The following is a 23,824-nucleotide window of genomic DNA, read 5'->3' as shown; positions in this document are numbered from 1 at the left end:
GAAATGGATCTAGATAATCCATTTCATTCAAGAGTGCCTGTTGTTGAGCGGCCTGTCTGGTGTTGCTGGAGGTGTTCCTTGAGATAGGCTGGGCTGTAACCATATAGGGTTTTAAAGGTCAAAACCAACACCTTGAATTTGGCCAGGAAAACAAGTAGTAGCCAATGCAACTCCCTCAGCACTGGAGTGATGTGATCTTGCCAGCAGCTACCTTTAATCAGGCGAGCCGCGGTGTTCTGCACCAGCTGCAGCTTCTGAACTGTCTTCAAGGGTAACCCCACATAGAGTGCATTACAGTAGTCTAGACGAGAGGAGACCAGGGCATGTACTACGGATGGGAGCAGATGGTCGGGAAGGTAGGGGCACAGCCACCGTATCAGATGGAGTTGATACAGCGTTGCCCGGTTCACAGCTGACACCTGAGCCTCCATGGACAGCTAAAATGACCCCCAGGCTGCGGACCTGGTCTTTCAAGGGTAGCCATACCCCATTCAACACCAGGTCAATATCCCCCAACCTCCTCTTGTCTCCCACCAAAAGTACCTCGGTCTTGTCAGGGTTCAGCTTCAGCTTATTCCTCCCCATCCAGCCACTCACCATCTCCAGACATTTGGACAGGGATTCTACAGCCAACCTTGGTGAGGATTTGAATGAGAGGTAGAGCTGCATGTCATCTGCCTATTGATGACAGATGAAAGCACCTTCCCGACTTCATCAGAAGGAAGAAGCTGGAACCACAAAACTGGTTTGCCACAGGCCGCCTCTCACTCACTAACTGTATCCATCGCACACGGAATAACACTCCTGATCCAATCAATTTTATCTGCAAAGTGCCTTGCCAAGGCCTCACAGGAGGCCTTAGAATGCTCCAGCGGTTCCAGCGCAACTCGACAAACCAGGCTCCGGACCTCTTGGAACAGCCTCCTGGGACAGCGCTCTGCGGATGCGATAGAGGCAGCATAATATTCCTTTTTTGCTGCCTTCATCGCCACAAGATAGGCTGAAGGTACACCTCTAGCCCGTACCCGATCACCTTCAGGGCGAGACTTCCGCCCCTGGCATTCTAGCTGTCTCACCTCCTGTTTCAGAGCTCGCAACTGCGGATTGAACCATGGTGCAGTTCAAACCCTTTTCAGGCAGAGAGGGTGTTTCGGAGCCACCCGATCTAATGCCCCAGTGATTGTGGGATTCCACCCACCCACCAGGGTCTCGACAGAGTGGCCATTTGCGTGCTCCAAGGAATCCCCAAGCGTGTTCAGGAATCCATTTGGATCCATAAGACGCTTGGGGAAGACCATTTTAATGGGTCCTCCACCCCTGTGGAGGGGTTGTGGAACTGAGCTAGCATTAGGGAAGCTGCTATTGCAGTCTCAGTGCTGCCATCTGTAATATGGGAACAATAATATCGATCTATGTTACAGAGTTGTTGCACAGATGGCTAAAATAATATATGTGCAGGACTTTGAACACCGAAAAAGTTGCAATATCAATGCTAAGCATTACCAAGCTGTTAAACTCTCAAAGCAATATGGTGTAATGGTTAGAGCAGCTCTTGATTCAGACTGATACAGAGGTCCTTTAAAATGCTCAAACATACAGCATGAGGTTATTATAGTAACTAAAATGGATTTAATATTGAATTACCACGGGGGAATGATGAACAATATAGAGTGCCGATGGTAGCGTCGGTGGTAAATCAGTGCTGAAATCCTCCATCACGTTAAAGCACCTGGCACTTGTGAAAACCCATTACTTCAGTCACTGTAAAAACACAATCAATATGCAGAGGACATCATCTCAAGGTTGTTATTTTGAGAGAATAACCTTGGTCTGTCCAAACAAGTAATTCCAGGTTACTTCAACCACACATGTTCACTGTGGGTCATTCCAAGGGTCACTTTGTTCCTCTATAGAACTGTAAATTTCAGATAGCAAAAGTGTGGTTGTTTACACCAGCCTTCTCCATCTTGGTGCCCTTGGACCACAACTCCCATCAACTCTGACCATGTTGTCTGTGGGTAATGGGAGTTGTAGTTCAACACATCTGGAGGTCCCCATGTTGGGGAAGGATAATCATTTATCCCAGTACAAAACCAGAATAGAGTCAAGAACCCCTGATCTTGCCTGGGCTTGCCAACTCTCTTTCAAATCACAGAACAGCATCTTAAAAACAAAAACAAGAGTTTTGCATGAAGGATTATTTGATAAATAAATGAAAGTGCTGTACATAAAAACTCTAATTTATAAAATCTGGACAGGCATCCATGCATTTACAAACAGACTGGAACATTCAGGTCTTTTAAGGCTTGTTTAAAAACAGCCAGGGAGCTGTTTTTACCCCATAGTAGGGCATTCCACAAGGATGGAGCCATCACAGAAAAGGCCCTGTCTCTTGTGCTCACCTCCGTGCAAATATCCAGTAACCCATGGTGCCTAGGAACAGCTTGGACCTCTGTTGTTTCAAAGGGCAGAAAGCAGATGTCTTCTCTTCCCAAGCCTTACTACTGACATCATGTCCACCTGTCCCATTAATCTGGGCCCACGAAATTCTTGCTAGGTCTTAAGTCATGCAAAAAAGAAAACAAACAACTTTTGCACCCCTGCTTGTATGGGCATGTGGAGTTCGTGCTCTCTTTTGGCTTTGCATACTTAAGATTGCAATCCTGTATTCACTTTCCTGGGAGTAAGCCTCAATGAGTTGTGCGGGACTTACCGCTGTGTAAATGTGCTTAGGATTGTGCTGTTAATTTCTAGTCAAAGCAGAAGAAATGCATACCTGATTGCACAGGCTAATCTCATATATATATATATATATATATATATATATATATATATATATATAATTTTTCCAGTCAGCAGGCACCGTCAACGGCATGTTTGTCACTCAACTGGTTTGGGTAGCCCTGGAGGTCAGGAAAAAAAAATAGTTCAGCAGGGCTGTTCAGTCTCAAGAACTCCACCCTCTCCATATGTCTATCTACCTAGTGTTTGTGCAGTTTCACACTGAACATTGCTCAAGGCAAAGCTGCCAGGAGGGAAGGACGTCTACAGACTACAGCACCTGTGGCTGAACAGCTCCAGGAACGCTCAGTGGTGCCAGGGTCTTGGCTTTAAGGCACCATAAGGTAAGCTATCCTCTCTCTCTCTCTCTTTCTCTCTCTCTCTCTTTAAAAAAGATTCTTATATTAGAATCCCTACCAGATCATGAAGACCAGGCTGCAGGTGTGTGTGTGTGTGTGTGTGTGTGTGTGTGTTTCCTTCCTTCCCCCTTCCCTGGCACAACCCATTTAGAAAGCTGCGTAGGATGAGCCTTCGGATGAGATTTTGCCAGCTTCTTGAGTTGCAAAACAAAGTGTGGTTTTGTTTGCTTGCCAACGTGGCCAGCATATCTGCTATTTCTTTTTGCTGAAGGCTTAAGCCTTAGAGCAGAATCATTTTCTCTTTCTATAGAAATCAGACCTCTGACAGGAGACAGGGCCAGGCCTGCTGCACACGCAACTTAAGGATGTTTCTGGGTGTCAATGAAGTTGCATGAAAACCAAGAGGTGTACTGCAGAATTCCTCCCCCCGCCACCACCGCCCTGTCCCAGCCAATGTTGCAAAGATCCAAAGGGGCAATGCTCATTCAGGACTATTTCATTTTCACAACAACCCTGTGAGGTTGCTTAGGCTGAGAGAGTGACTGGCCCAAGATTTCTCCGTGAACTGAGATTCAAACCCAGGACTCCCCAAGCCAACTCCAGTGCTCTAGCCATAATACCACACTGCCTCTCAATAGTTAATAGATACAGTGTAAGCCACAGGGCCCTAGTTGAAACCCCTGCTCCGCTGTGAAGCTCACTTGGTCCAGCTATGATTTCCAGCCTAACCTACTTCACAGGATTATTTTAAGAATAAAACTAGACAGTGGACTGAGTATATTGCTCTGAGCCCCTTGGAAAAATGGTGGGATAGAAATGTAATAGGAGACCTGTACACAGTCTGGAAGTGGCCTGTATATGATACTTTAACACCATGTGGCATAGAAACGGCACAGAAACGGCATAGAAACAGATCAATTAACAATAGATACATTTTAATTGTATTATTTACAGGTATATTGACAAGGTAGTTGTGTGACTGTATCTGACATATTGTTATAATTATTACTTCGTTTGGGGGATTGGGAGGGATTGATGTACTTGTTATTGTTGGAAAATGTAAATAAATAAATAAAAAATTGAAAACACACAGAAAAAATTCAGAACAGGCAATAACCAGTGTTTCTTGTACATTTCAAGTTACAGTGTCCAGAAATCCAAGAACAACAAATATTACAATCCTAGAGCAATTTCTTGTGTTTTGTTCTCCCTGCCCTGCTCCACCCTGCCCCACCCTGTAATATTACAAAATAAATATTGAACTCAGATGCAATGGTCTTCTGCACATTTTTTGTTTGTTTGCTGTCTACATATGTAATAATTTAAATGGTAACAACTAGAAAGCTGTCCACAAAGAGAAGCTACGTAGCCCTTTCATTTGTGTTGAAATCTTGTCCATACCTAAAAGTTCCCATTCTTATCTAACCAACCCATGATAAATGGCAGGTTTCCATCAAGCTGCGACTTGCAACTTTGCAGCTGTTCATAATAATAAGATTAGATCCTTTCTAATTTTTGGTACGGGGGGGGGGGGCTTGAAAAATGTCTTCCAGATGTTTTGGCCTACGACTCCCATGATCCCTCACCATTGGCTGTCTTGGCTAGGGCTAATGGGAGATGTAGGCCAAAACCTCTGACAGGCCACAAGTTGTGCACCTCTGTGGTATGGCCTCCACATATCAACATCTTAACAATTGTGCTTAGGCATTTTCAGTGTCCCAGCACCCCAGCAATGCCCACTGCTGATGCCTGCCCTAGCTCGATGATCAACTCCAGGCAGTGAGGTGCCATTATAATTTCCCACAATGCTGTGGATCACAGCTGGCTCTACCATTGGGCAGAGTGAAGTGTTGAATGAACACTCAACACGTTGAGTGTTCACTCAACAACTCAAGCTGCTGTTTCAGGCAGCTGATATTGGGTGTCATGAAAGGGCAGCAAGTTGCCAGTTATTTGTTGTTGTTGTTGTTGTTGTTACTGCCAGCTAGGAGGGTGAGGTGGTTGTGGGATTTTTTGCCTCGGGTGCAAAAATAGCTTGCCTGGCCTTGGGTACTATGCATCTTGACTTGTGGTGCAGGGTGCTATGTGTTGCTCTGCCTCAGGCAGCAAAACGTCTTCACCCTGCCCTGCCGTGGGGCAATGCTGCGTCTGGTGCATTGTGGAGAAGTTAAGATGGCAAATCTCTCTACCTAATGCTGATCAAAGTGCTGCCACTGCCAGATAAGCCAACTAGGGGGCCCCACAGCTCACCAGAGGACATTTTGCCATGGTTCTGCAAATGCCCCTGCACTGCACACTGTTTGAGTGCACAATGTGATGTGCAAGCTAGGAAGTCCAGAGTACTGCAGGAGTAACTGATTTTATTTATTTATGTATTTATTTTGTGTTGCACCTTTCTGCCAAAAAAGGTGTGCAAGGCAGCTAGCAATAAAATACAGGTTAAAAACAAAATCTCAATTAAAACATTACATAAATATGTGTATCTGTTCTCATCAGTTTAATATCTGAGGACTAATTTGAGGACTAATTTTTCAGAGCCATTGTGTGGTGTAGCAGTGAGAGTGTTGGCCTGGGACTCAGGAGATCCCGGTTCTAGTCCCCACTTGGCCATAAAGCTCACTGGGTGACTTTTGGCCAGTCACTGACTCTCAGCCTAACCTACCTCACAGAGTTGTTGTAAGGATAAAATGGAGAGGAGAAGGATCATGTAAGCTGCCTTAGGTTCCTTGGCAGAGGAAAAAATGTGGGATATAAATGTAGTAATAAAAAAATGTAATAATAATAAGAAATGAAAACAAATGAAAAACTTCAATCGTTAATGTAAAAGTAGGGCCATTCACATATACAAAGCAACTAGAACAAATTAGGGCAAATACAGCATGAAATCAAAATCTAAAATGGATAAAATTAAATGGATTCACAATACATTATTTAAAATTCATTTAAATGCATTTAGAATAATGGTGGTGCTTAACCCTTTTCGCCAGCAGCCATTTTTTCTGCTCCAAATCCCCTTCCCCAAACCTGCTTTTCCCTTCGCAAAGTTCCCAGTGCCTACTGAATGTCAGGTGTTACCCGTTCCTTTGGGGAGATTTAAACGCAAAGCATGAGGAATCTGCAAGCTTGCCTTCGAGGCTGAAGGGAAGTCATAAGGGCTTGAATTACGGGCACAAGCTCAACTGTATGCCTGCTTGAATTGTTCAAGGGTGTTCCTTGTTTACTCGGAGTGACTAATTCCTATCCCTTCCCTTTGCTATTGGCTTCGAAGCAGACAAGCTGCTCTGAACTGCATCGAGCAGACGAATTTGCCTTCCAGATATGTGGGGGTCTACTTTCACCACCACACATTTCCTGAGATCAGTAGGACAGCTGCCAAAGTGCCAAAGTGCCAAAGGAGCATTTCTTCAGAGTTTCCTCCCTCCCTCCCTCTCTCTCTCTCTCTCTCTCTCAATGTGGGTGGGTACACAGGAGGCATCTGTTACCGGCTGCTGCTGCTGCTGTGTAACCGGATATTTGCATACTAACAGGTACTTAGTCACATGTTCAACACAGTGGAGGCCAATGGCTCTGATTGTGGTGGGGCTGTGCATCCATTCTGGGTTTCAGTCAGAACCAGCCAGAACTCTAAAGGAGCCATTTAAGGTGCTGAACCTATTTCAGGGATAGGGTTCAGCACTTTGGACAGGTCCTTCAGAGTTCTGGCTGGTTCTGACTGAAACCCAGAATGGATTCACAGCCCCACCAAAATCGGAGCCACCAGCCACCACTGGCTCAACATATTTCACATATTCGACATATCTTTTTTCCCTCTTGCTTTTTTTCATAGTCAAATACAGGCTAAAACCTGTGACTTCTGGGTCCCAGGCTCATGATCCGACCCTGATGCTGTTGAACTTAAGGACAAAGCTTCTTCCTTAAATGGATTCGACATAACAGTTAGGTGCATCATAGAGGATCGCACAAACAGTCTGGGCTACTGACAGCTGTATCTTAAGAAACATGGACCTCCAGACCCCCAGGCCTCAGAACCAGGACCATGGAGGGCTCTCCCAGGCCACACACACACCTGATGATGCTCTATATTAGCCTTCTTGCCTGCCTACCTCCCAGTCAGTGTCTCTGTCTCTCTTGTTCTCCTGAGGATGCAGAGATGCTGACTGGGACGTTCTCTGAACCAGGCAGGGCCAGCCCTAGATAAATAGCACCCTGGGTGAGGAGTGCCTTTAGTGCCCCCCCCAGTCAGTTTTGCAGGGCCACCCAGAGGATGTATGGGGCCTGATGCAGATGTAATGTCCATTGAGAATGACATTGCTCAAAACTTGGATCTCTCAGCCATTTTGCTATAGTTTGCACAAGCCAATGTTTGAAAAGCCACGTTCTGAGCTGTGGCAGCACGCTGTGCAACACAGCAGAACAATCACAGGTTTTACTTATAATATTTTTGTTTTGTGGCTTTGGGTAAGCATTCTTCATTTTAGAATAGCCATTACTTTTATCTTTAAAAATAATAAAGAAAAGTTATAAATAAAAAAGGTATCCAGCTGACCTCTTGCAACTTACAGCTTTATTTTATTATTATTTATATAGCGCTTATAGAGTTTGCAGTATATGAAATGCTAAGTGCTCAGTTGCCTCGAAGTAGAGCTGTGTTCCACTGATTCTTACCTAGTTCAAATGACATCAAAGTAGAAACTGAAAAAGAAACATACTTTAAAGCTAACTGAAGGAGGACCATTTTTGTCGTTAGTACCCAAACAACCTGTAGAACCTTAAAAGAAAGGTTACAGACACCCTGGAGGTTGGCAACGTCATGTAAAGGACCCGCAAATTTCCGTGAACGACCAATCATGAGTGTGTAATAAAAGCCTGGTGTAGAAATGCTTTGGGACACCGGCAGGCAGGCAGGCAAACCTGGGAAAATGTGAGTGTGTGTGTGTGTGTGTGTCTGAACAGAGCACAGCAAGTACAGTATCTAAAGCTGGGGTCTCCAATGTGGTGTCCACAGGCCACACTGTGGCCAGTGTGCCCACAGACATGTTTTTTGGTACCCACCAGGCCCCCTCCCCCTTCTGATTTTTATCTTATTTCTTAAGCTTTTTAAAAAATTCATTTTGTTTTTAACTAGAATTCTGGAAAACTGCAAAATAAAGTGCTGCCCTCCAGTACCATTGTACCATCTTTATCTGGGTTCTGAAAGGTGGTTCTGTGCTTCAGAGCTCAGCTCTGCCTTGTACTTAGGTTCTTGGACAAGGGACCTTTCTTTTAGTCTCACGAGCTTGGCTTCTGGGAAATGACTGTTTTGTGACAGGCCATGCCCATCATGGCAGCCATCCACCCACCTGTCTGTCATCGTACAGTAATCTCTGTGGCGGCCTGCAGCCTCCTCAGCTTCCCGCACTTCAATTAAAGCCATCATGAGGAAGACATCATGAGGCAATTCCTCCCATGGGGCTTTTTCAGGTGGCCTGAGAGGCTGCAGAGCAATGGAAGGATGTATAATAGAGAGAAAGAACACACACAACACCCTTGGCCACCTCACAGTGATTAGGTAAGCTCAAAAATACCACCAAAAGAAATTCAAAATTCTGCCTCAAAAAAGTGGAAGCCTCAACACAGGTGATGCTGTTGCCACCTACAGAAGCAGTGCAGTAAACCAAAAACCCTGAGGAAAAAAGAAAGAACCTGTGCTACAGTCCCGGCAGATAGTGAGCCCTATCTGTGAGAAACTGTTGGAGAATTTATCTTCCCCTAGGAGAAATTCAGTGAAATTGTCCCATCAATTTCTCTGCCCACAATAGGCTGGAGAATTTTGAGAGGCCCTTTGCACACAGCTCTAATTCAGACCCTTATCATTTTTTTTCCCCAGAAGGATATGGAATTCTGTGGGGGAAAGGGAAAGATTCCCACCCTGCTGTACGTGCTGGTGGCAGCCCTATACTTATACATGTGAGTCTGCCCTAATCACGTGTAAAGAAAGGAGTAGAGAGGGGGCATTTCTTAGGATTGGGAATTACCAGCTAGCAACTGGTAAAAAGAGTTCCAACATCACTAGCTGCAAATCAGACTATGAAATTGGTGTGTGTGTGTGTGTGTAGGGGAGTGCATTTTAGGTCAGCTTTAATTTCACATAATATATTTTATTTTACTTATGAGTCACCCTAGTCAAAGCTCATACAATAAAAACCAATATAATAAAACCAGTGATAAAGCACATTAAAATTTTAAAAGAAGCAACAACAATTGAAAATATTTTAAAAGAAGAGATAAATATCCAAGTGGTAAAAATATGGGAAAAGACCATTTTAAAATGCAGCATTAAACATATCCCCCAAAATAAAACAAGCAGCAGTTAAAAACAAAGCAGGTGCCAGGTAGCCCTCTCTGGGGAGGGCATTCCACAATTTGGGGGCCACCACAGAAAAGGCCCACTCACAAGTAGCCATTGTATAATGATTATACCATTATAATGAGTATACCATTGTATTTTATTAGCCCCCCACCCCCTAGCCCTTGAAATGGAATGATGCTGTTAGTATGTGATCCAATGAGACCATTGGTCCATCCAGCTCAGTGCTCAGTGCTGTCTGGTGACTGGCAACAGCTCTCCCAGGTATGGATGTACGAAAGTTCTGCCACGGATCTCGGGGAGGCTGAATGCCAGCGCATTCGGCCCCCCAAAATCGGTGGCGGAATGGCCCGCCCCCCACCCCACCCCCCGGGACGAGACTTACCTGGGGCAGATCTTCCTGGCGGCGGCGGCTCCGGAGGTGGCGGCCGGTCTTCCGACCGGCCGCCACCGCCGCCATTTCCAAGTTTAAAAACAAAACAAAACAAACAAACGTGATAGACTACGTAAAGATTTACGTAGCCTATCATGCCTAAATTTTTAAAAAACACCATGATAGGCTACGTAAATGTTTACGTAGCCTATTACGGCTGATTAAAAAAAACGACAACTCGTGTATGCAAGTGGCGGAGCCCATGGGCACCGCCATTTGCGTTCCTTATTTTGGCACGTCTTAGTCTACGTAAACATTTATGTAGACTAAGATGGCGAAAATAAGGGGAACGCAAATAGCGTAGCATCTACGCTATTTGCGTTCCCCTTATTTTCGCCATCTTAGTCTACGTAAATGTTTACGTAGACTAAGACGTGCCAAAATAAGGAACGCAAATGGCGGCGCCCATGGGCGCCGCCATTTGCATGTGCGCGTTTTTTTTTTTTAATCAGCCGTGATAGGCTATGTAAACATTTACGTAGCCTATCATGGCTGACTGCAGGGACACAAACGGCGGTGGCTACGGCCGCTGCCATTTGCGTCCCTACTAGCCAGTGGCCGGATGTCCAGCTGCTGGTGGAGCCGGCCGGCGGCTCGCAGAATCGCTGCAGAGCACAGCCGGCCGGCCAGGATTCCGGGGGGGGGGGGAGGCACGGAGTGCCTCCCCCCTGGCAAGGATTCCGGTGGGAGGGACGGAACGCCTCCCCCCGCACCATCAGCATAATCCTCGAAAGGTAAGTGATTTTCGTACATCCCTACTCCCAGGCCTCAGCCCTTTCCCAGCCCTGCTACTCAAGACCCTTTAAGTGGACATAGCTGGGACTGAACCCAGGATCTTTGGGTTGCAAAGTATGTGCTCGACCATGGAGCTATCTGTGCCCTTCCCAAATAGCTTGCTCTGTATCATAGTGAAATTAGCTGAAGCACGAATGGTCTGTGTTTGGCACACACACCAAGAACTTGCTTTCTCTTTTAAACAGGTTCAACAATGTTTGCATTTAATATTATCTTTAAAACCCTATTAAAACTCCGGGGTTTGATGGACCAGTACACACACAAATATGCAGGCCAGGCCTACCTATTTTGTGGTGAAGAGGGTCAGCCATATATCCTCTTTCTGAGAGGACAGTCCTCTATTTTGAAGGCATCCTGTGTCTGAAAGTCCAAGTCCAGTTTAAAAATAACGAACCTTCAAAAGGGAATGTTAGGCCTTGAGGTTGCCCTGCACAGAACTGAGCAAGGCACACAGATCACCTAGTCAGAGTCTTCACTATGGTATGATGTACAGTATTTCTATTTAAAGTATAGAAATTTTTCTAAGTGTACTTCTATACTCATAAATTAGAAAATGCAAATTTTATGCAAATCAGTGTCATCTTTTGTCCTCTTTTTTGGTGATGCATTTCCTCTTTTTTGGCTATTCGTAAGTGGCCACCCTACCTAAGGGGTGGGTGGACACTTATATATTGCCAAAAAAGAGGGCATGCACCACCCAAAAAGGAGATGTGGAGTGAGCCTAACAATATGAATCAGGGTTTCATTTTCTCACACATCCACACAGAGTTCTGTTATACATCCCTGCTCCAAAGTACTAAACCCTTCCCAACCAAACCTGTGTTTCCTAAACGTCCATTTTGTGTTTTCCCAAATACAGCAGCCGCAATGGGGAACTCAGTGTCTCTACAAAAGGAGCCTGAAGACCGAGATCCTGTTCATGGAACAGCGTATTTGCAGGTAAGCTTCTGTGGAAACCTTTGTTCTGCTTTGTCTTGGCCACTGCCTGATGTGGAAGTCAAATCATATTGAAAATGCAACAATGGAGTATTTGGGTGCTTCCTGTCATAGGGCTCCTAGAGCTAGCAGTCAGAAGGCATCATGCAGCTGTTCTGTCTTTTCCGCCTTATCGGATTTTCTGTGTTAAGGGAAAAGAGGCAGAAAGTGGTAAGAAAATACGGAGGTTTACAAGTAGAAGACGATGATGTCAGGACCCTTATAAACTTCCGTGAATGAGGCATGGTGATAGCATCTGGATCCCTGCTTTGTCAGGAGTCCTGATAGCATGCAGAGAGCTCTACAAGTATACAGTGTGAATCAGCAAAATGATTCAGAGAAACAAAGCCAAGGGAGGGTCCATTTCTGCTCAAATTACTGGGTCAATTTCACTGTTTTTGGTTGAATCCCTGTTTCTCCCCAGTCCTAGTCTGAACTGGTTGTTTATTACTGCAGTGCACAAAAGAAATCTGTGACAAAGATGTTCCAATGACTAACCTTTAGCTTTATGCTCCAGGTTTCATCTGAACCTCCTGGCATCCTCAAAAATGGGCATGTTGTAACCCAGCCTGTACAAACCGATCCTTCTGCAAATGGTGATGCAGGTATGTTCTAGAAAGAAAATCCTCTCATAGCCATTTCTATCATCTGGTATAATTGTGGCCATGCTGTCTTGGTCACAAAGAAAGTAAAGAAATATTATTCCAGTGTGAGTAGTAACATGGAGTATCATCATCAAATAACGGACAGAGCATTGAACTGGCACCAGTTGACATTGCTCAGACATATGAAGTTCACTAGTTGTATTTGGCAAGTCACTAGTTCTCTCAGTCTAACCTACCTCGCAGGGTTGTTGCAAGGATAAAATGGGATGACCCTGAGCTCCAAAGATGAAGTGAAAATGTGCTAAATACCTAAGGGCCTTCTCAAATATTCATTTCAGAAAATGGCGGCTGTGGGAGACACTTTGGGTTAAATCAGCGGTGGGCACTGTGGATCCATCAGGCCGCGTGTGGTTTCCACTGCCCCTCCACTGCAACCCCTGCTGCAACTCACCAGTTTCCAAAAAATGCAGTTCTTTGCAAGCTAAATTTGGCTGTTTGAGCACTCCGTAGACACTACAGAGTGCCAAAAGGGTTAAAGGGTAGCTTGGGAATAAGCTAAATTTAAACATTGTAGCACTCTGGGACACTATGGAGCAGTTTGCTCAAGAATTTCGGTGGCAAGCTGGCAATTCAAGCACTTTTAAAAACAGTTAAATCCCACATCGTGTGACCGGACTTCCCTTGCTCCTCCCACAACCTCCCGGAGCATATTTGGGGGCGTGCAGGGGGCTGCAGGAGCAAAGGAAATCCATTCCACCAACGGTTTCTTTTGATCTCGTCTGATCTCAGAAGCTAAGCAGGGTCAGCCCTGGTTAGTACTTGGATGGGAGACCGCCTGGGAATCAGGCTTCCTGCATTGAGCAGGGGGTTGGACTCGATGGCCTTGCAGGCCCCTTCCAATCCTATGATTCTGTGATTCTATGACTACACACAATTCATTTCTGCACTACCTGGCAGGCACAGGTATCCTATGATGAGCAAATAATGTAGATCTCTTCTGGCTTTCAGCGTATCGCTCCAATCTCACCTTTTTGAGCATTTGAGTGTGTGCTTACAGCTGTATTCTGCACATGGTATCATTAGACAACCTCACTATCCACTGAACCTGCAAGGAGTCGGCATGGGGAAGGCCTTTGTGAAGCCACCACACACTGTAACGATTGTGTGAGTAGGCTATGATATAGGATTAGTCTCGGTTTGTGAGAATATACAAATGCTCAGTGGAGGCTGGTCGCTCTGATGTCAGTGGGGCGGTGAACGCATTCCGGGTTTCAGTCAGAACCAGTCAGAAGTCTAAAGGAGCACCTTGGATAGCACCCTCCACTGCAAATGCTTACAACATTCATTCATTCATTCATTCCATTTATATCTCACCTGTCCTCCCCATCTTTCCTCTAGGGCCTCATCTACATGGAGACGCTTTCTGGGGCAATTCAATTTAAATCTGGATTTTCATGAATTTGGGTTTGCTCCTCTGGTGGCACACATAGCCAGTAAAGCAGTGTATGCATTTTAAAAGCTTGCGTTCATGAGACAAACAGCACCTAAAATTGCGTTAGTTCGGGGTTGGGTGGGCAGCCTCCATGAGTAGAATTGAACGTCATCAACTGTGTAGGAGGAGCGATGCAGTGAATGAGCGGAGGCTTGCCCCCTGCCCCTCTCCCTGTCCTGTGTCAGTGAAATGCAATGAGTTATTTCCAAGAAGACATGTTTAGCCAACACCTCTCCTTGTGTCCACCCCTTCCCAGCAGGAGTAAGCATCATTTGGGGGCAATCAGCTTTTAACATCATTAAAGTTATGCGGACCTTCGTTCTTCCATAACAGCAGAGATTTAAAACAATAGGCTTGCTCCCAGCCCTTCTCCTCATTCCCGTGCTCAATGAAGTGCAGTGGAAGAGAATGAGTTACTGCCGAATAGACATGTTAAGCCAACACCTCTCCTCATGTCCACCCTTTCGTGTGTGACACAACTTGACCTTCTGCCTATGAGCTCTGCTCCTCCACAGCCAACCCCAAAGCCAATTGAGGTCATACAGTCTCCCAAACTGCACTGAAGCTGCCGCAGCGGGAAAATCCAGTGCAAAACGACTTTGGGGAATCATGGATTTTCAGGCAGAAGAACCCACTGTTGATGCAGAGTGGTGGTAATGTCATCTGCCACGATCATCTGTGAGGTGCAGTAGAACCTGAGTAAATTCCCTGTGAAGATGGGACCCAAGGAGCTCAGAGCAACATATATCGCTCTCTCTCGCTCTCTCGCTCTCTCTCTCCCTACACACATTTTTTTTTAAATCCTCACAGCCACCCTGTGAAATAGGTTAGGCTGAGAGATAGTGACTGACCTAAGGTTACCCAGTGAGCTTCATGGCTGAGTAGGAATTTGAACCCGAGAGCATCTCTACACCAGCCTAAAATCCTGCATTTAAAATGGGGCTTTCTGCTTCTGTTTTAAATGCAGGATCTCAACGGACTCCCTTTACATGTGCTTCCTTTCCCCTTTCCCCCTCCTTCTCCCCCTTATCTGAGTCTTCCACATGTTTCATTGGTCCAGCTCCTCTTCTTGCGGCTTTGCCTTTTTCACGGAGGGAACACAAGTGGAACACAAGAGTGGTAATTTAATAGCTCATTATTTCCAATCTTCTTTTTGTTGTTGTTTATTCGGTCAGTCACTTCCGACTCTTTGTGACTTCATGGACCAGCCCATGCCAGAGCTTCCTGTCAGCCATCGCCAGCCCCAGCTCCCCCAAGGTCGAGTCCATCACCTCCAGAATATCATCCATCCATCTTGCCCTTGGTCGGCCCCTCTTCCTTTTGCCTTCCACTTTCCCTAGCATCAGTATCTTCTCCAATAAGGTTCATTTAGCGCAGGAGACGTCCTGGAGGTTCACAACGTCATCTAAAGGGCCCACAACCTTCTGTGAGTAACCAATCTCAATTGCAGGATAAAAGCTCCATGTGAAGAAGCCCCGAGTCTCCCCACTATTATTCTGACACAATAGCCACTGCTCTGGTTCTAAGTGCAGAACCTCAGGTTGTTGTTGTTCAGTCGTTAAGTCGTGTCCAACTCTTTGTGACCCCATGGACCATAGCACGCCAGGCCTTCCTGTCCTGCGCTCTCTCCCGGAGTGTGCTCAAATTCATATTCATTGCATCGGTGCTGCTATCTAGCCATCTCATCCTCTGCCGTCCCCTTCTCCTTTTGCCTTCAATCTTTCCCAGCATCAGGGTCTTTTCCAGGGAGTTTTGTCTTCGCGTTAGGTGGCCACAATATTTGAGCTTCAGCTTCAGTATCTGTCCTTCCAATGAGCAGTCAAGGTTGATTTCCTTTAGGATTGACTGATTTGACCTCCTTGCAGTCCAGGGGACTCGTAAGAGTCTTCTCCAGCACCACAGTTCGAAGGCATCAATTCTTCAGTGCTCAGCCTTCCTTATAGTCCAGCCATATGTTGCTACTGGGAACAAAACCTCAGGACTGGGGGCCAAATCCAGTTCATCTGGGGTCCCAATCCGGGGTTCCCCAGTCTTAAGTCCTGGTCTAGAAACAAAACAATATACTTTCCCATTCCATTTAACTCATTAAACTTGCATTTTCCTACACTGATGAAAATCTATCACCAGTGAAAGCTATCATCTGTTTGGCATTTCTAAAGCAATCATATAAATGGAGGAGACATTAATCACATTGGCACAGACAAAGGCTGCAAGCCAGAAATGACTCTGAGCCAGGAATTGTATGCATGAGATAAAACTATGTAAGGCAAAAACCACATGATTTGTCACACCCCTGGGGAAACACCTGTTTATTTTTTGAGTTGTCTTGCTTCTGTGTGACTCTTGATCAGTCCATAAAGGTGTGTATTTACAAGCAGGGTATGGAAATCCATGTGAAAACACAGGGCCTGCATCTGAAGTGATGAATATTAATAGAGCTGGCCTGTAATTGGATCAGAAGGACTCCTGTTGGGTCCATAGCAGCTCACGTCCCACAGTGGATGGATGGATGGATGGATGGATGGATGGATGGATGGATGGGAACTGAAGTTTTCACCTGAAATCTAAAATCAACAGATACAGGAGGAGTTGGAGAAGGCAGTCAGTGGTTAGGGGGATGAAATGGGGCATGGATCTCAAACTCAGGAAGAATTTCCTGGAGTTTGATAGCTAAAAGGAGAAATCCAGGGATCAAGATTTCCTGATCAAGATTGCCAACAAACTACCATACAAACACACATGCCAGGCCTGATAATTTTTGTTCATTTGTTTGCCTCTTTGCTTTCAGTCCAGTTGCCAGAAAAAGCAAGGCAAAGGGCTTGATTCCTCATCACCACAACCATCATCTTTGTAAGGGAGGGATTTTTGTTTTGTTTTTATACCTTAGAACAGTCTTCCACAGCCTGGTGCCCTCCAGATGCTTTGGACTACAACCCCCAGCATTCCTGACCATTGGTCATGCTGGTTGGGGCTGGTGGAAGCTGAAGTCTGAAACATCTGGAGGGCACCAGGTTGGGGAAAGCGGCATTAGAGGAATAGGCAGCTCTTCCTAAAAATACTGGACTGTGCTCTTGAACCCATCCCAGACTGCTGAGCTCCACCACCCCAAACCTCTGAGCTCTGCCATCAGCCCAGACCCAAACTGCCTGGATCTGCCCCCAGGCTCTGCTCAGATGTAAGGCTGACATCAGCCCCAACATTCCCTGGGCAGCTGCTGGGGCCCCAACATAAGAACATAAGAAGAGCCCTGCTGGATCAGACCAAGGGTCCATCCAGTCCAGCACTCTGCCCACACAGTGGCCAACCAGCTGTCGACTGGGAACCCACAAGCAGGGCACGAGCACAACAGCACCCTCCCACCCTCCCCAGCAACTGGTGTACATAGGCTCATTGTCTCTGGTACTGGAGGTAGCACATAGCCTTCGGGACTAGTAGGCATTGATGGCCTTCTCCTCCATGAATTTGTCCAACACCTTTTTAAGGCCACCCAAATTGGTCACCATCACTACATCCTGGGTAGTGAACGATGCGCTGTGTGAAGAAGGACGTCCTTTCATCTGTCCTGAATCTCCCACCCATCAGCTTCATGGGATGACCCTGGGCTCTAGTATTTTGAGTGAGGGAGAAAAATGTCCCCCTATCCACATTCTCCACACCTTGCATAATTCTGTAGACGCCCATCATGGCCCCCCTCACCCTCCTCACTGCTGATGCCTGCCCCGAGCTCCCATTTCCCAGTGTCCCAATAAATGCCAAGGTAGCTTGGAGCTGCCACGTAAACTTCCTGCAGTGCCTGGAAGTGCCCCTGACATAATGTTACTCTGCGGCATTGTGGGAAATTCATATGGCAGCTGCAAGCTGCCATCACTGTCATCAGGGCATCACTGTTGCTCCTGCCAACACCTAGTAAGCCCACCAAGGCTCATGAGGGGAAACTCTTGGCATAGGAGGAGGCCCATGTTAGGGTGGCAACCTGGAACCAGCCCTGTTCAGATGCCTTTTTTAATCTCAAGAGTCAGCAAACTGACCTGAGAGCCAGTGTCTTTATCCAAAAAGCCCTTTTCCGCTAATCTATATGATAGGTGAATGGATGTTTGTGGGACCTGTGGTTTATTGCTTGTGAAAGAAGCAGTACAAAACAAGCTTGTGAAGGAAGTATCCTCTGCATATGCTCTGGGCACTGTCTTCTTGATATCTGCATCAAATATTATGGGGCTACAAAACTAGCTACAAATCAGTAAGACTAGCTGCAAAAAAGCTGAACACAAAAGGCTGTTCAGCAGAAAACAGAGGTGAAGGGAGTGATTTTTGGATAGCAGGGTGATGGGATCTAGGGCTTTTTTTCTGGTGTAACGTTTGGGAAGCAGACTGCAATGTTTCTTGGATGTGCCTGTGAATAGAACCCTAGATGGCTGTTGCATCCCATTCACAGAAACAGCTCAGACAAATTTGCATGAATGACTACATTTCAACAAATAGGTGCCTGTGGGATTGTTTTAAAATTCCTGTCCAGGACCTTACAGCACCATGTTGGAAACTACCCCTAGTCTGCCAAGCCTTGCTCCTTATTTTGTTGCCTGAACTCACTTGACTGTTTTCTGTGTACACTATATAGGTGGAGGTGCAGAATTTTTAGTACACAAAGGCGATATGTCAATATCACGTATACGTTGTGGGTGTTAGCGCAGAATGATTCATGGTATTTGACTTGGTTCTGACTCATACAGAATTTGACCTGTCACTCCTGTCTTCTGTGCGGGGCTCTCTGTAAAAGAGGGAAGACGTCTGCCCACGTCTTGTGTGAATACTGACACACTCATGCACACTGAGCTTTCTTCAAACCTGCCTGACTTGTAATGCAACAAGCTGAACCAGCCCCACCAACAGGGGTTCAATAAACCTCCCATTTCTTGTTATCTGCTATGATAGCAAAAAAACCCGGAAAGGGCTGTCAAACAATTTGCAGACTGCTGCGGATTAACCTGTTTGGGGGTGCAACCTGATGCCACAATATATGTGCAGCCATTTGCAAACAGCTCATTTTAATGGACGCTGATTAAAAATATAGGCACGTGTTCCTCTCTGCCCTGTCTGTATTCAGTCAAAAGCATTTTTTTTATCACATGAATGTTGTCGCATGTTTTTGCAGCTGTTTACAGCCTATCTGATGGAGCCACAGTGCAGCATACATCAGTTTGATGCACCAGACAACAGTTTAACCCCATTCTCAACTTGACAGTTGGTTATGTGGATTGTTGGTTCCAAGTGTTGTGTCTCACACAGCAGTGTAGTGGGGGCAGAGTTCACAAGGACTCAGTGCACTTTGGGATTAGCAGGGATACTGACATTATCTGCCACTCCCCACCCCTTAGAAATGTCCTGTTCCCTCTGAGCTTAACTCCAGTCTTTACAGCAGCTGGGGTGGAGGGGTGGGAACAAATCTTCCCAGCAATTGTTCCCAGTTGTGATGCAAAATATTCTGGGATGGCTTGGTCTTGAATGGGCAATTAAGAGCTATTAGCTTTACAAAAGACCTGCTTCTGGTGGAGATGAAAACTGCTAGAAGGGGTTCCTTGGATCAGTGCAGCTGCCTGCATTTTTTAATCACCTTGGCACATGGCTATGTGGACTGTCATGATAAGTGCATTCACCTGCACTTCTAAATTTACCTCTACCCCACGCATCCCACAGAACAATTCTTACTCAATTGCATTCCCAGAGCCCTCCTACTATTTAATATTGTAGCGTGGGAAGTATTTAAAGACCTGTCCTACATACCAGTAAGGAACTCATTCTCCTAGTGTGGTTCCTTACGCAGCCAAACTGGCACCATCCACAAGAAGGAGGTGTTGGCAGGCTTGGGGGAATCCCAAGCTTTGCAGAAGTGCAAACAAATCGTTAGAAAAGAGAAGATTCCCCCCCCCCCCGCCCCAATACAGCCCAGCAATGAGGACTTAGCATGCTCAAATGGCAAGAATGCTGACTGACTGCTGGAGGTGTGGGGGTGACAGAAAACCGAAGGTGAATGGAATAGAGTATCCTTAAGGAGCACATGCCTAGCTGGCAGGAACCCTGAATAGGAGCAGTCCAAACAGTGACAATGGAGGCTGGTGGTTCCAATTTCAGTGGGGCTGTGAATCCATTCTGGGTTTTAGTCAGAACCAACCAGAACTCTAAATGAGCTATCCAAGGTGCTGAACCCTATCCTCAACATAGGTTCAGGGACTTGGATAACTCCTTTAGAGTTCTGGCTGGTTCTGACTAAAATCCAGAATGGATTCACAGCCCCACCAAAATAGGAGTCACCAGCCTCCACTGTGCTGCAACATTTTGTTGCAGGTCCCACTTGTCTCTACGTATTCATCCGATGCTGAGAATCTGGAAGCAGATCAGTGTTACACCTGTCTGAAAGTCACTCCTCACAATATGGCTACCATCGATGGGTCATTTCAGGGATGTGCACTTAAAAATATTCTGCCAGCCCAATTCATTTCATTTCCCATTCGTTATTGCCTCAAATGTTTTTTTTGAGCTACTGTTTCATTCATGTTTTGCTTTAAAAAAAAAAATAATTCATTTCATTTCTACATTGATTACAATAGATTTGCAGACTGCCTCCTACTGTATATAACTTCCCCATCTCCCCTTAGCAAACAAACCTGCCATATTTCAGGCAGATTGGTCTCCATTTTATAAGGCTTTTTATAATGGGTGGAAGCCTCTAAACTTCCCATTGCTTTATGCTTCAGAATTTTGAGATGGGGGAGAATTTCATTTTGTCTGCATTTTTAAGTGAACGGAACTAAACTAATTTGGACTTCCCAGACTAATATATGGATTGGAACAGTGTTATCATTCAGATTGCACACTTCTCTTAATTTTGCAATGCAGTTCTCTGCTCAAAACGCACATACAAAAATGCATGTACCAGGGAGTATTGCACATATTCTAGAAGGTTGCATACAAAGCTACGTATGTTAGGGAAAGTTGCATTTGAAAATAAATGTTATTTTTGGTGCAGGTTTTTTTTATTATTTAAAAACCACAGACATGTGGAAATTGGGCAGGATGAACTGATGATTGAATACATGTAAAACTGACATGGACCAGAAGTAGACTGGTTCATCCATCCCTATTTCAGATTAAACAGTTGTCAAAGCCCTATTTGGGTGCTCCTCCCTCATGTTTCATTACAGTTAGTGCAGTGCCGAATCCTGCCCCCTATTTTCAGGATTTTTTTCTCTCTCTGCGAAAGAGGCATTGTTTTTTCTGCCTCTTTCGCAGGGAGGGGGAGAATTTCAAATAATGTTCACCGTGGGGAGGGACTCTGGTTTTCTACATACCTTTTAAAGTTTGGGACATAGCTGAAGGAACTTTTTTCTTTTTTTGCGCCAGCACAAGACTCTTTACAGACAGGCTTCTCCAGCCCAGCAGCACTTCTTGAACTCTTATGGAACCACATGACCACGCCCCCTCTGATAGGCATTCAGGAAGAACTCCTTGCTTGCAGAAGCTTCTTTGCAAAGAGTCCCAAGCTTCTCAGGCAAACAAGAACAAATGGGACTTTTGGAGCTTTAGAAAAACTCTTATCTTGCTTGCTCTGTGTTGTTGCAAGGAAGAACAGAGCTTTTCTAAAGCTCTAAAAGTCCTGTTTACTCTTGCTTTGCAGAGAAGCTTCTCAAGCCTAGGAGTGCTTCCTGAAAGCCCATAGGAAAGGACAACGTCACGTGGTCTCATGGGAGTTCAGAAAGAGCTGCTGGGCTGGAGAAGCTTCTCTATAGAGTCCTGGGCTGGTCAAAGTGCAGAGGGTGTTTTTAAAATAAACATTTTTTGAAAAATTGAAAGAAGACTCCTCAGACATCACCTACACTTAAATAGGTAAGCAGAAATCTTGTCCTCCTTCCCAAGGAGAAAGCTATTCAAAACTCTCACCTCCACAGCCTCTTTCACCAGAGTTTTCTTTTGCCCCCCCTCCCAAAATGCTAAAAATGGAAGAAACGATATTTCAGCATAGCACTAATTACAATGACTCGGGGGGGGGGGGGACAGGCTTTGCCCACTCTGCTGCATCTCCACCAACTTCCATGCATTGGAAGCTGAAGATCAGTGGCAGAGATCCTGCTGTCCTTTTGTACGCCCCCTGTGCAATTTAGAACCTGTAAAGATTGGGCCCAATTTCTCTGCAGAAGCACTTCAAAAAGGCATGGGAACAGATTCAGAGTCAGATGAGGAAAAGGGGTGGTGGAGCTACCAAGGTGGCAGGAGATGGGGCAGAGCAATAGTGACAGATGCCAGCTAATCAGTCCGAGCAAAGCCAGCTGAAGACTTCTCTATCCATGGGAATGCAAGAACTTCTGGTGGGGGAGATGTTGGGAGTGACGGACCCAAGAATCAGATGTCGGGTGCAGGGAGGAGCAACTTTGAACGCAAGGCATTCTAAAAGGTTGGCCACTCAAAAGAGGTCCCCAGGGCAAGCTTTTCAAAACCCTAAGGGTAGGACTGGAAAAGCTATTCAGGTTTCGTACTATCAGCTGGCACCAGTTTTCATTGCAACTTCTTATCATAGTGTATTCATCACAGGTAGCTTATTGTAGTCTAATTACTATTATGCAAAACTGACTAGAGAACTTAGCTCTGCGTTGCTCTATGTGGATTATGTCTGTAACCTGAAGCGCAGATGATCTGGCTCTCGCTTATATAGTAAAAGCTATTTACTAAGAGATTGTCTTCAGTATGAGACTACAAAGACAACCAAAGGCTTGGCGCTCGACAGCCCTGCAATCAGGGTTCTAAAACACACAGGGTGTCTACATGAGTATAGCAGAACCTCCTCCTCCAGGGCATGAGGGGTGCTGGATAAGAGGGAGGCAAAATAGGGGGCAGAGCCTCCTAGAACATCCCTGCTCTTCCCTCTCCTGATCCTAATCGCGCGAGGGCTTTTAACACCTGGATTTTCTTTTCATTCATTTGAGAAATGAATGCATACCCCTAGTCCAGGGGTGGGGAATCTCAGGCCTGAAGACCAGAAGTTGGCCTGCCTGCTGTCAGGGCCAGCCTTAGCATTAGGCAGAGTGAGGCCATTGCCTCAGGTGGAAGATGCTGGGAGGCAGCAGCAAGGTTTTGTAGGAAAGAGCTGTGGGCCACAAAGCCTGCCTTGCGCTCCATAAGTGTCAGGGTGGAAACTGAGCTGATAGAACCCCAGAGCAGTTCTGATTCTGAGGAGGATCAGCAATCCACAGGAGAGGAGCCAACTCATCCCTCACAGGCACAGCAGCTGGCAGAGATTCCTCCTGCCGGCATTCCTGAGATAGATAGTGACCCTGGCAATGAGCAAGTGCGGGAGGGGGGCTTGCTAGATGCTCGACGCAGACGCAGGGAGCGACAAGCAATAGAGGGCACGGAAAGGAGGCGTAGCACCCATTTGGCGCGTAAGCAACGGCTGTGTCCCGTGGACCCAAGGGAAAGAGGGAGGATCTCTCTCTAGCCCATACGTTCAGGGTCTTCAAGTGATTCTCCTTCAAATGGGGATCAACTGCTAGGGATGTACGAAACACCTACCTGGCTCCACGCCGGGCAATCCGCGGTGGAGGGGAGGCGCTCTGTCCCTCCCTTCGGAATCCTCGACGGGGGGGGAGGCGATCCAGTCCTCCCCCCCCCCCGGAATCCTGCCTGGCCGGCTCCACTCCACGGCCAAGCCGCGGAGCCGCCACCTCCGGCCGCCCGCAGTCAGACATCCAGCAGCTGGGCAGCCCTGCAGGGACACAAATGGCGGCTGTCGTAGCTGCCGCCATTTGTGTCCCTGTATTGAGCCATGATAGGCTACATAAATATTTACGTAGCCTATCACGGCAGGGAGAAAAACCCCCGTGTACGCAAACGGCGGTAGCCGCCGTCATTCGCGTACGCTGGGGTTTTTTCCCCCTGCCGTGATAGGCTACATAAATACTTACGTAGCCTATCATGGCCTCCGCAGGGATGCAAATGGCGTCCCTGCATTAGACGTGATAGGCTACGTAAGTATTTACGTAGCCTATCACG

General features: G+C 46.2%; 1 protein-coding gene across 2 annotated transcripts in view; it reads left to right on the top strand.

The window, feature by feature from the left end:
* The first annotated feature begins 3,000 nt into the window (after positions 1–3,000).
* The window catches only part of BCAS1 (brain enriched myelin associated protein 1), a 92,934-nt gene continuing 72,110 nt past the window's right edge, over positions 3,001–23,824 (top strand). For both annotated transcript variants that reach the window (XM_084854177.1, XM_084854176.1), the window contains exons 1-3: positions 3,001–3,125; positions 11,574–11,653; positions 12,207–12,294. In XM_084854177.1, the coding sequence (XP_084710303.1) occupies positions 11,582–11,653; positions 12,207–12,294 (160 nt within the window). In that variant the 5' untranslated portion in view covers positions 3,001–3,125; positions 11,574–11,581. The remainder of the gene's footprint in view (positions 3,126–11,573; positions 11,654–12,206; positions 12,295–23,824) is intronic.

This window comes from Heloderma suspectum, chromosome 4 (genome assembly GCF_057233095.1).
Source record: "Heloderma suspectum isolate Gila_16-S chromosome 4, 16-S_ref, whole genome shotgun sequence".
Lineage (NCBI taxonomy): Eukaryota > Metazoa > Chordata > Lepidosauria > Squamata > Helodermatidae > Heloderma > Heloderma suspectum.
Note: the sequence above shows the minus strand (reverse complement) of the source record. Positions and strands in the feature narration are given on the sequence as shown.